The 13,599-nt window shown below is 38.1% G+C and overlaps 1 protein-coding gene across 6 annotated transcripts in view; it reads right to left on the reverse strand.

Annotated features, from left to right (window-relative positions):
- Window positions 1–13,599, reverse strand: part of SUGCT (succinyl-CoA:glutarate-CoA transferase) — a 341,829-nt gene that overhangs the window by 293,561 nt on the left and 34,669 nt on the right. For all 6 annotated transcript variants that reach the window (XR_011149072.1, XM_069007789.1, XM_069007786.1 and 3 more), the window contains exon 7: window positions 6,665–6,756. Coding sequence is in view for 5 of the 6 variants with exons in the window: in XM_069007789.1 (XP_068863890.1) it covers window positions 6,665–6,756 (92 nt within the window). In the remaining variant the exon portion in view is untranslated. The remainder of the gene's footprint in view (window positions 1–6,664; window positions 6,757–13,599) is intronic.

Raw genomic sequence — 13,599 nt, forward strand, 5'->3', positions numbered from 1 at the left:
ACACAAAAAACCCAACCGAAACAAAAAGAAATTAACCAATGTTATCTGTTGCAAGCAATCAGTTTGTTGAATTGTTCTTTCTTTATTATAGCCACTTCATTACATTCACTGGGTTGAGAAGAGACCAAAAAGACTTTAGATTTTCCAAACGGATGTGCTGCAACATTCTTAGTTTGAAAACACTTTCCACTGTTTTCAGAGCGTCATCAATTTCACCCTTGAAGGAGAACACTACATTTTGAAGATGGAGAAATTGGGATTATTTTAATAAGTGATTACATATGAATTCCAGAACCTTCCTCATCAAGTACTAAACTACCTAATGTTTAAAAGCAAACACTTCCTTTGCCTCAGTAAAAAGTTTACCTTTATTTCTAAAAAAACTTCCACAATTTCCCCATACAGAACACTCCTACAAACTACTAGCACTATACTGCTGTGCTATTTTTAACATGTTGGCTTTGCTTTTTCCTAACACTCCACAACCTATAATTCTGAACCAGTCCACACAATTTCTAGCCTTCCTTGGTCTTTCTACCAAGACTCATGACTAGCTGCCATGTCTCACCATTTAATCAGCTTCAATCAGCTCCTGTGCAATAAACCAGTCTTTCTGTGGCAGGATGCACAGGTGTAAGTATTGTGAAATGGATTCATTCAGGCTTTTGTCACTATCCTGCAGAACAAGGGACACGAAGCTGCTTTACATGAAGGATAAAGCTAAACACACACAGAAGTACCTTCCTTTAGACAGAGCTTCTGACAGCACAGCAGTACTTTTGTGTAGCTAACATTATACCAGTTACCTGGGCAAAGTAAAGATCTATACAGTATCTTTTATTCAATCAAATTATTTCAAAAGTGACAAACACCACCACCCCTGCGAGACAAAAATGATATTATTGTTCTGGTAGGAAGATCAAATGCAGCCATAGCCAGGGAGAACGTCCCTTAAGCAAACAAAGCTGCCATCCAGTCCCGGGGGCTGGCTTGAACCCTAAATTAGGTGCAGGATCAGGACCTGCTTTTTCCTAATTTGAAAGGATAAAGATTCATACCAGTAGAGCAGACCTTTTGTTCTTAAATCACTGTGCTTTGCTATTGCTCAATCTTATACTTTACACTTTTATTCCTAATTTTTGCTGTTTGCCAAATTCCTTAAAATTTGATGACATATTCTGGCCCAGATATAGCCAAAACATATTTTAGAAGATTCTTTGCCTGGGTCTTTTTTTTTGCCCTTTGACATAATTTCTCTTCCCAAACTTACATCAATAATACAAAAATCATCCATTTAAAATGAAAATTGTTTTGAAATAACATGCTTAATAAAACCATTCTAAGTCCAGTAGTCTTTACAGATGTGAAATAATTGCTGAAGCTAATATGAACCAGCAATGGCTGGTATTTTTCAATAGCTCTAAACTATATATACCATGTGTATTCTTTTGTTACAGTTTGTTTGGTTTTAAACCAAAGAATGGCCTCTCTGGATTGCCGATTAAATGCTGTCTCATATTCAGTAAAACAAAATGTTTTTTCCACAAGAAAGAATACACCACCATAAAGGTACTTCAAATACTGAAGACCACATGTAATAATCCACTAGGAGATGGAAGGGGATTTGTAACTAAACTGAGGTTTATTTAACTAATTTCGAGTTACTGCCTTGATGAGTCATAGAAATTTTCATCAAAGGGATATTCATCTGGCACTGATATATCTGAATATATTAAATAAGAGCTTTCTGTTCATCAAATATGAAAGTTGAAAGTGATGTTTAACCAGGAAATATCTATAAATTATGTAGTCCAGGACAACAAACGTGTCATCAGTGCAAACTTTGTCCTTTAGCATATTTTAATTTATGTAAAGAAATCCTGAATGTGTCCTGAAGCAACTACTTTAATTCAAAATGAGTTTGTGTTAGCAATTTACACAAAACAGATTACCCTCATAAACACATTAGAATTTCAAATTTCACAGGTGTGATACACTTCTAAATACAGAAGTAATCAAGTACATGTGTAAGAGCTTGAAATCCATGCAGGTTTCTGTACACAAAAAGATGATTTAAAGAGACTATTCTACTGTGTTTGGGTTTGTACAATCAGCAAAAACAACACTAGCACAAATGCAGTTGTTTGTGCCAATAATTTTGCAATATTGCAGAAGTTGTAGCTTGATTTCAAGGTTCAGACTATCACTCAGAAGCATTTCAAAGTTATTACCATTAAGTGATACCAGGAAAAAAACAAAGAAAGAAAAAAGAAAGCTGTTTTGTTTTGTTTTTTATAGGCAGGAATATATACTGCTTTTGGATCTATACATTTTTGAGTATGTCAGATACAGGACAAAATTTTACCCTATTATTAAAATGCTTTCTAAGGAGCTGTAACTATGTATGCCTCGATATAAATATGTATACCTCAACATTAAGCACCTCAGTCATGTATGTAGATGCTTGGTTGCTGCTGCACAGATTCATTATAATTTGTCTGCTGCATCAGCTGATGCCTCTAAGATCATCCTGCAAGAACATTCAATGGTTTGTTTACCAAAGGGACGTTTCCAAAGAGCACTGTTGCACTGATGTTATGCTTGTTACAGCGGGGATTACTGTAACACGCATATATAAAACCAGGAGTCCCGTGGAAAGGAAATATATGTGGACAGATTCTTGGTAGATGTTTCAGAGATGTTTATTTCTCCAGCTGCATGGCCGGGGCTCTGCTCAGGAACTCTGCAGTCACAGAACCCGAGGATCCTTGGCCACACCGGGGAACACAAAACAACCAATGGGGAACGAGGCTGACCAGGGGCAGGTAAACCCCGTGTCTCCCCCCCAGGGCACGTCTCCCAGGGCTCCATGGCAGGGGAGAGACCCCAACATATGCTGATTTATCTATAGCTACTGCAATTAAATATAAAACCAACACCACCTGTTATAACTTTTCCTTTTTTTTTTTTCATTTCCAGTTCATAAGAGTGGCCTTTTTTGTTTTATTCTAAAAAATAAATCAGACCCTAGTCTACCCATTCAAATGCTTACTTTTAGCACATTAATTCCATGTTATCTGGTCAACAAATATTTTAAGCTTTATTTTTAAAAAAACAGCATGAAAGAGTAAGATTCTTTTTTCTTCTTTACTTTGGCCACTTTTCTACATGTTGACTGAAACAAGGTTTTCTACTTTTGTTCAGACTTTGTTTTGTGAAATTTTAAACACAATTCAGTCACACAAACATAAATGTAAGAAAAACATGGAAGATTTTACTATTAATAATACTTTGCTATTCTAAAGTAACTTTCAAACAAGCATACTATATGATTTTACAGCCATTTGGGTAAGTTTTCACTACAACAACAAAAAGCACATTTGTTTCTTTGGAGTCATTGACTACTTAAGTCTTTGAAACAAAACTGTCCCTCTATACATCAAAAACTGGTTTTGAGAAACTGAGGAAATACTACATAAACAACTTCAAATAAAGAAAAATAAGCAAATTTTAGCAATCATGCAAAAGAGTGACTAAGTTTGAATGAATTTTTAGAAGCCCCCAGTGAACAGACAAAGCTGTTACTGACAATGAGTAAATTATTTCTATGATTACATTGCCTCAATGGTAAGGTGATGTGAACATCTGGTTTTCCAGGGTAGATCTTAACACAATCTTTTAATAAAATCCATCTTCATAGTAGCCATTGAGAACTATTACTTTCATAATATAACTTGCATGCAATTATTCACTGTAACTGTTATTTATTCTGGCATTCACATATCACTGAAAAGCTGTACAAGAGTCCTGTGTTTTTCAATTTTTCAATATACTTTCCATTATTCATGTTGTACTAACGAGGTGTGTGTGAAGTTTCTGGCATTGTATTGGAAGTATTAACCTCCATTCTACATGACAAGACACAATGCAAGATTTACTTAGACTGTAGTTACTATGACCAGTCATTGCTTAGAGCATATGTGCATTATGTATTTGAACGGAAGTGCCTGTACGGACTGCACTCAATTCCATGTCTTCTCATGTTCTGAGATGTGACATACTGTAAGTACGTACCAAAAACAAAGAAGAAATTGACAGTCTCAGGACACTAGGCACAAGATGTTTCTGCTTACTCAGTCAAAAAATGCTTGATTTTGTTTTTTCTCACTAATAAAAAAGAACAACTCTGGTAACAATAGTTGCCAGAAGTACAAACTTCTAATGTTTGCCATTGTTTTCAATAGAAAACAAGTCTATTGGCAGAATATCAACCCTAAAATAGAGTTGTGTCCAGATCATGTGTGGTTAGCTTTCAGCAACCTACTCAAACATGAATATCTGGCACTAAGTACAGAAACTTTATTAATTCCTTGTTTATCTACAGCATGCAAATATCGTACTCGCAAGATCTGCAGCACTGCTTCCAGAGTATCAGGAGCACCACCACAGAACAGTATCTAGCATTTATAATGCATAGAACAGACTTGTAACACTACCTCACTTAAGAAGGGACATTTGGGGACCACGTTCCCTGCATCTGGAGGTGATTCAAGACATATCCCGGGACAGAGATCCCAGCTGCCTGGCCTCACTTCCGTCCAGAATGGTGTCATTGGCTGCAGCGTCCCAAATGCAGAGCAGCCAGGTCAGGATGGACTCATTTGTCTGGCGGGTGAATTCCCTCCGCAGGTCATGCAGCTCACCCAGGGATAGTGACCGAGTGATGATCTCTGGCTCTGCCTCTTCTGCTGGGTGCGAAGGTCCTGCTGCATCCTCGTCAGTCACTATGCGGACTGACTTGCTTTTTGATTTCCTCTTCTGAACGGGGGCAACTGCAATCGGTTTAGGCTGTTCTGGTTCAGTGATGGTTTGCGTGGGGATGCTGACAGTGCTTTTGGTTCCTTTCTCCTCTGTGCCAGTCTGCGTAGAGATGGACACTGTTGCTTTGTGTTTGGCTCCTTTTTCCTCTGTGTCAGTCTGCGTAGACATGGATGCTGTTGTTTTGCATTTGGTTTCTTTCTTCTCTGTGGCAGTCTGTGTAGACATGGTATTTGTTGCTCTGCTCTTTTTCCCTCCCTCATCCTGAGGATGCTGTGCCATAGCTCTGATTCTGAGCATGGTGTACATGGTGCAGGCTGTACAGAGAAGACAAAGCAGAACTGACAGCAAGTTTATGCTATCTTTGATATCCAGAGGGAGTTCAATATTTTCAAAAACTGCTGTGCCTGGCCTGAAAGGCTGGAAGAAACCACACTCTACTCCTCCCACCAGGGGCTAGGTGCAATTGTTGAGAAGATCCCAGACATAGGAGCCCAGACTAGGACAGCCAAACAAAACTGAGTATATATTCCGAATGGCATTCATCACCTCGCAGGTTATTATGCTATAGACATAATAAACCATTAAAACAATTCTCATACCATTCCCTGGTTTTAACAGGAGTAATACTACAGGCAGGTAGTTCCCCATGTGAGGAAAAATGTAGAGAGCAAGATACAGTACCCATGCAGACAAACTGAGCACCATGGTGAATAGGTTTCTGTTAATACAAAATTGTAATTCTGACTTTTTCTCAGAGCAGGCCTCACATTGGGCACTAAATTATGTACTAGTTTGAAAACAAACCAGTGGGAGGCACCAAGTCAGAATAACAATTTAATGGAAATTAAAGAAAATGAAAAGAAAGTAAAAGAAAACACTGACAGAGTCAAGATACAACCTGAGTCCCTGTTAGGCAGGGTGGTGGGAGCAGTCTGGTAGAATGGTGACTGCAGTCCTCTGAAGCAGTGATCCTGTAGTAGAAGGGGTCTGCTCTTCCTCAGAAAGTCCAGTGGTGGCTGTGTAGCTCCTGTCCTCTGGAAATCCAGTGGGAAGGTTGTCTCTGGTGTTCAGAGTCCCAGATTATATCCAGGATGGAATGCTTGGTTCCTCCCTCTGGGTGGAGCATCTCACAATGGGGTAATGAGTCATGAGGCCAAGTGTTGATAAGGCTCATTAACAGAAGATAGTCTGGAGGGAGTTATCTCTGAGTCATGCAGCAGGACAATGATGGGCCATTAACAGCAAGATAGTCTGGGGGGAGGAGGCAAGGAAACTCTGCCCCATCTGATTTCAACAGCTCATGAGGATGGTAATAGAATACACTGCAACCCAGGACAGCAGCACACAAAGCTTTTCTAGAAATGCATGGCATTTCTCTGCCTATTTGCAGGCAGAATGATTGAAAAACACCCAGCTTTGGTCAGAGTTATCTAGACAGCTTCACAATTCCCTCTTTTAAGAATATCAATATCCAAACATCAGTGAGATTTCACACACATAGGTATGGTTCCATCATCCAGCTGTCAAAAATGTGTCTACTACAGCTCTTGAAGTGACTGCAGGTGGCTGTTAACATTGTCAATTTATTCACTGGAGATTTAGGATATTTCTTTTTTTCTTTAATTTTCTGTTTCTTGAGCATTTTTCTTTACAAGCCTGGAGTGAGGTACCTGAAGTATATAAGCACTATTATTTTCTTAGATTCCCAGAGATAAGACCTCTTATTGGACTCAGGAGGGTTTGTATAACAGATATGTTAGCATAGACTGACTTGTTCCATGCAGCAGCCAGTTTTGGTATATGGCACAAAGAGTCTATGAAATTTTTAAGTTGTGCACTATACCTCATGCCCTGTGATATGCATGAGACCAGAAACAGCAGCTGCAATGGAGTCATATCCACCTCTCTGAACAACTGGACCAGTCTGACCATAACCTAAAAGAGAAACAGAACAATTAGTAATTCAATCAATGACAAGTACAATATAAACTGTTATTTCTCTTCAGTTTTTGTTAACAAGCTGTCCAGATTGTACAGCCAATGAATGCTATTGAATTCTATTTATTCCTGCACATTTTTAAGAGTAAAGTTGGATTTATACTCTGTGGGTTGAGGATGTGTTTGATCTTAATTCTAGATAGATTTGTACCCTGCTATGTTTCATTCCTTTCAGATAAAATTGCCTTTTTAATTCACTGTGTCAGCTGAGGTTGGACTCAGATGTTATCTCAGAGAATCTATGATATCTCTACAGGCCTACAATTGCTGTCCAACAGAGCCCATCTTGCCTGTGTTATCTCCACTCTGCCATGAGGATACCTTGAATACCCAAACAATACTAAAATCATGACACTATGGTTTAGACACTTGAGTTGTTCCCCCCTCATTTCTGTTACTTTATTCCACATCTAAACAGAGCTACCTTCAAAACAAAACATTGTTTACAAGAGATGACAAGGCTTTAGCAAGTATGTACAATCTGTTTGCCAAGAGTTACCACCAATGAAATTCAACATACTGAGAATTTTTACAGAACTACGTAAATACAGTTTTGTTCATTTGTAGAATTAACTTAAAATAAACAGCTGTAGCCAGAAGGATGCTGTCTTACTTTGCTATAGTCATCATGTTCTTCTAACAACAACCACAAAATCTTCCAATTGAGGAGGTCTTGCACCGGCAGCTGTGGAGGTCACTGGAACCAGTGACCACCATCACAGAGGGTAGAAGTCAACAGGGAAGGAGCAACATATTTGATTGATGGTTTCTATTAGTTCTAACGATGGCAGAGTCCTCAAAATTCAGATTTAAGCACTTGTCCTCCTCAAAGAGGAAGCACATTCTAAGCTATTCTCGTGCTTTCTTTTCAGATATCTCTAAGAGAAATCCCTTGATTACAAGAGCAATTGGGAGATACTTTTCACAGACAAGATTCCTAATTTAACTGTAGTTTTAAAGCAACATTTATGTTTTATTCTTACCTGTGAGGACAGTATTAGAATTGCATTACATCAACATATACTGCAAGATAACAATTCCTGAATCTCCTAGATTTCTTTTTGTTATTCTCCTGGAATAATCTTCTCTATATACAGACAGTCCTATACTGTCTATATTCAGTAGACATGGCAGTCTAAACATTGGCTTTGTGAATTAAAGCAGACAATTAAAAATCATTTTTCATTAAGGTAATCTACCTCAGTTCTTCCACTTGGACTGATGCTGTTAGGTGCATAATTCATAAATTACTTTCAATGTATAGTGCAAGAGAATTACGATCACTGCAAACTGGAGTTAAAGCACATTGTTGCTCCAATTGATAAGTCATACCAAGCAAAACAATATCCACTTACCACACAGATTTCCTCATTATACCACAAACTATCTCAATTGCCTGATCTTTTTCTGGCAACATGAGATCCACGTTGTGAAAAGCTATGGAGGAACTCAACTTCTACACTCAGTGTCACAGAGAATGTCAGAATACTACAGCCAACCCACTGACTTTATCAATGTAGCCTCAAAACAAACATTTTCCAAGAAAAATGTCAACACTTTTCTTATGATCAGATTTGTGTCACTACTCACAAGAGATGAAAAAATCTACCAGTTTACCCAGCTTTACTCAAAATCTGCCAGCAGCTGACTTTGAGGTCCCAAAGAAACTTGTGGCATTTCCTTTCACATTTACACTCTTAAGTTTGCAGCAAAGAACAGTGTATTTAAATGTGAGAGGACTAGCAAATAAAATATGCTGGATCCACCCAAAAATGTTCCAAAGAGCTCTAACTAGGCATATACCATTATCTCATTGGAATGAACTGCAGAATTAAAACCAGTTAAGTGTGTGGGGCCACTTCAAAAACAAAATCTTGCTCAATGAAAAAAAGTACTCAAAACAACTTTAATTGAATAGTGAAAAGCATATTGAAATAAGTGAGAAACTACGTACTGGCCTCAATTATTAACAAAGAAAAGACATCTCAACATATCTACTCACACATGTTTTCATAAACAGCAAACGTCTGAAAATTAAACATTTTGTATGTAGACAGAATGACTATACGATGCTTTGCAATGCTCTTCTGGTAAGGACAAACATCCATCCCTCAAACACTGAACTCAGGAAAGGTGACAGGCAATCAGACCTTCATTTTTCTAGAGGAGTTTGCGAAATAAAATTTTTTAACTCCTTTTCACATATTATAACAGCCAGGTTTCAAAATAAAAGCTATTATTTAATGGCTTTCTGGTTAAAATTAGAACTTCTATGGAGTGTTTAATTAGTCTTCATAGTTCACAATCGATTAAAAAGAAAAAAATACATAATTCTGCTTTTGATCTGAATTCTGGGTGGACAACGCTAGTGTGGGGACAAAATCTGTTGTCACTAGAAATGGTTTGCCCCAGGAACTATGGATATACAAGATTCCTACAGGAAAAAGTAGAGTTAAGCGAGAAATAGCTATTGCTAAAAATGAAAGATCTCATAATCCAGACAAAAATCAAAGGCTGAACATTATTATTCTGGTAAACAACACAGGTCAATGGAGCAACCCAGTGCAGATGTTTTAGAAATAACGATGAACATAAACACAAAAAGCTTGAAGAAGAGTCCAAAATTACATTCAGAAAATATTCAGCCTGATACCCAGATTTTACAGTAACTGTAATATATACACATACATACATATGTACAACATATATAAATAAATAAAATAACTCCTTAAAGATAAAAATGCCACCTAAAGCTTATGTTTGTCCAAATACCCTGTCTTCTCTCACACTTAATTCAGTATAAAAAGTGTAGATTTGCAATTACACCCTCAAACCTAAATATAGGTTCCCATTAAACAAAATGTAGTTAGTGGTTTAAAGTTCAGATACAATGGAAAATACTTTAGGGTAAAAAGATAATCCCATCTGAATAGAGAGAGAATAGATTTAACAGTGATGGTCTCAGAAGGTAAGATAAGGCAACTGATTACACTCCTGCTCCCCTTTAGTGGAGTTTATCACCATAAGCTACAGTCAATATTTAAATAGTCTCTACCAGTAAAGAATTTATTTTAGATCCTTAAGTCCAGTGAATGTATTTTTATTTTGGGGGATATATTTCAGAGAGACAAAAGAATTTTAAATTTAATTTACTAAAACTAAGTGGTTTATAAATCATTTCAGCTTGACAGGCAGCTGCGTAGGTTCTAAATCTTATGTAAAGCTTTAGATTTGTGTAAAACAGAATCTGCAGGGAACAAAAGAAAGTTGCACCACACTAAACCCTTATTCAACTCCCAAAATCTCCGTTCTATACCTTGCAGTAGGAAGACATGGTTTCTTCTGATACCTGTCACAGCCTCATGTGTCTAGAATTCAAAATCATTGCAGTATGCGTTGGTGTTCTCTACTGCAAAATGTACAATCAAACTGAGTACAAGACAATAACCCCCAGTTAGGTCTCCAAGTGCTTCCTAAAAATTGTCATTGTCAAAGCATTATTTAATCTGCGGAGCAAGCTTTTGAAATTGCCAGAAACAGGGAATAACACAGAATCATAGAATGGGTGGGGTTGGAAGGGACCACAGTAGGTCATCTTGTTCAACGTCCCTGCTTAAGCAGGGTCATCCTAGAGCATGTGGCACAGGATTGCATCCAGATGGCTCTTGAATATCTCCAGTGAGGGAGACTCAACACTCTTTCTGGGCAATTTTTTCCAGTGCTTGGTCACCAGCACAGTAAAGAACTTGTTCCTCATATTCAGAGGGAACTGCCTGTGTATCAATTTCCGTCCATTGCCTCTTGTCCTGTTGCTTGGCACCATCAAGAGCCTGGCTCCATCTTCTCGGCACCCCCCTTCAGGTGCTTAGAGACATTGATGAAGTCCCCTCTCAGTGGTCTCTTCTCAAGGCTGAACAGACCCAGCTCTCTCAGCCTGTCCTCATAAGGGAGATGTTCCAGTCCTTTAATCACCTTCATTGCCCTCCAATGGACCCACTCCAGGAGCTCCATGTCACTCTTTTGCTGAGGAGCCCAGAACTGGACACACAGCACTCCAGATGTGGCCTCACCAGGGCTGAGTAGAGGGGCAGGATCACCTCTCTGCACGTGCTGGCAATGCTCTTCCTAAAGCACCTGAGGATACCATTGGCCTTCTTGGCCACAAGGCCACACTGCTGGCTCATGGACAGCTTGCTGTCCACCAGGACCCACAGGTCCTTCCCCGCAGAGCTGCTTTCCAGCAGTTTGGCCCCCAGCCTGTACTGGTGCAGGGGGTTATTCTTCCCCAGGCACAGGGCCCTGCAATCGCCTTTGTTGAACTTCAGGCAGTGCTTTCTGCCCACCTCTCAGTCTTCCAGTTCTTCTCTCCCATCTCTCTCAAGGCCCTTTTGAAGACCATTTTGAAGGCCTCGGGGGTATCAGCCACTACTCCCAGCTTTGTGTCACCAGTGAACTTGCTGAAGAGGCATCCGCCCCTTCACCCAAGTCACTGATGAACAAGTTAAATGATACTGGGCCGAATACTGAACTTTGGGGACACCACAAGTGACAGGCCTCCAGCTAGACCCTGTACCACTGATTACAACCACTAAAGGACTATTTGCTTATTCAGCACAGTCACACCTAAATCATCCTGTTCTGACCCTGCAGCCAAGTCTATCTTCTATATAAGAAAGTGTAGAAACCTTTACTCTTGGAAGCTTTTTGTGAGCAAGAAAAATTAAGCAGTTATGAGAAGTATGAAAGAACTGGCCCTGGCTACTTTGTGTCAGCTTAAGGGAAACATGGGCCTTTATTGAAGGCATTTACAAAGCAAATGCCACAGCTTTCTACCAGCAATCCTGCATCCTTAGCTCAAATAAGAACGAAGAAAGAGACTTTAGCCACTTGGAAAGTTCTGAAAAACAGACGATGCTAAAAAGAGCCAGTAAAGATAAACTTGCATCTGAAAAGTTTTAAAGAATTTTCTTAACCAAGATCTCCACAATCACTCTTCGTTATTCTGCAGCATAACAGAATGTATGAATATTCAAAATGAGACATGCTTAATGTGACCAAAAAATGATATCTCTCTGTTCCTGCATACACTTTTCTTCAAATATTTGGATAAATATGACAATTAAAGTTTTATAAAATAAGGTGGCTAATATGTAACAATGCAGCTCACACCTGTTCTAAAAAGTCTCCAGCTGTTTGATGGCCAAACCTTTGATATGGAGCAACAAGAGAAGACTTAAGGTACCTAAAAATATTTATCTAGTAAACTTGAAAAATAATCATGTCAAGATAAACAGTAAATTATAATAGCACTAAGATACTCATTACTGGCTGGGGGCATTACAGAAGTAACTTTCTGCAAGACACTAATTGCAGCTGACTGAAGATCCATTTGGTAAAATGAATTGGAGCATATAAACTTCCTGTGAATATTGGCAATATATACACATTCCAATTAAATCTAAGAGTGCTGCTTTTATCTGATTTAATTACATTGGTATTAATACACCACAATTCCTGACAAGTGGAAAGACTAGAAGTATTTCTCCCAGATTTTTTTAGTTAAATAAGACACACACGTTAAAAAAAAACAAAAAGACATTCTTCAACGGGAAATAAATCTTAGCTGCTTCTCTAAGGTTAGTATGACATTCCTCTGTGACGAAAGGGGGCTAATTCTTCTGAAACATGGAAGCTACTTCTAACACAATAAATCTTATAGTTCTGGACTTAGTGTGCAGGAGCCATGTGATGGCACTCAAGGTTTGGAAAATAGCACAGGAAAAATTATAATATTTTCAGGCAGCATATGGGACAAAAGTTTGGGGAAAAAATACGTCATAACAAGCAGTTTATCCACTTTAAAATGGTCAATATATTTATCACATAAGAGAGTCATAATTTGCTTTACAATCTGCTCTAAGTGATTCTGTTCTGAGACACAGAAAATAAATATTATGAAGTAAGAAAGGTCAGGCTGAAGATTACAAAGAAAGTAATAGCAGTAAAAGTTGCTGGACTGCACAGAAGTGTTACTACCCAAACTTCCAAATGCTCAAAAATGTCAAACTAAATTTAAAAATGCTAGTAAAGAAAACCCCAAGCCAAACCTGTTTCCAGAAAGAACTCTGTTAGAAAAACAGACTAACGTGGCCTTACCGGTTTAGCTTTCTAATACCATGTCAGCTACAACATAGCTTTATTTCATTTTTGCCAGATGACAGTGGGATTTTTAGATACATTTATGTCAGACATTCTTCATAAATTTTAAGAAAGCAGGCAAACCAATTAAACAACTTTGTCCCAGACAAAGTTTCATGTGTCTGTAGATTCTATGCTATTCCAGGATGGGTACTGAACACACATTTAGACACCCCATTTCCTTGCCTAGGAGTTACTGATGATATGATTACAGAATTCCTAACATGTATAAAAAACAATTCATTTTGGCTAGGAGCTGCCTGAAAGCATCTGGGATAAACAGGCACTAATGTGTTGCAATACTATCACTTTAAGGACAATTACTCTAAAAGAAGTATTTTTATGTAAGTTAGTTTAGATTCATTTGGGATTTTTATGAAGATTAACAAAAATGTTTATACATTTCTCAGCTTGTTGTACATTTGATTTGTATTTCATGAAATTTAACAGCCCAGGATAGTATGTCACAAACAGTTTGCAGCTTCAAAAAAACAACTGAGAAAGAAGTAAATCTCACAAAATTACTAAAAGTACAGAAACTGGAAAGATGGAATGAAAATTCATTAAACACCTGAAATTGCT

Source organism: Aphelocoma coerulescens, chromosome 2 (genome assembly GCF_041296385.1).
Source record: "Aphelocoma coerulescens isolate FSJ_1873_10779 chromosome 2, UR_Acoe_1.0, whole genome shotgun sequence".
In the NCBI taxonomy this organism is placed as follows: domain Eukaryota; kingdom Metazoa; phylum Chordata; class Aves; order Passeriformes; family Corvidae; genus Aphelocoma; species Aphelocoma coerulescens.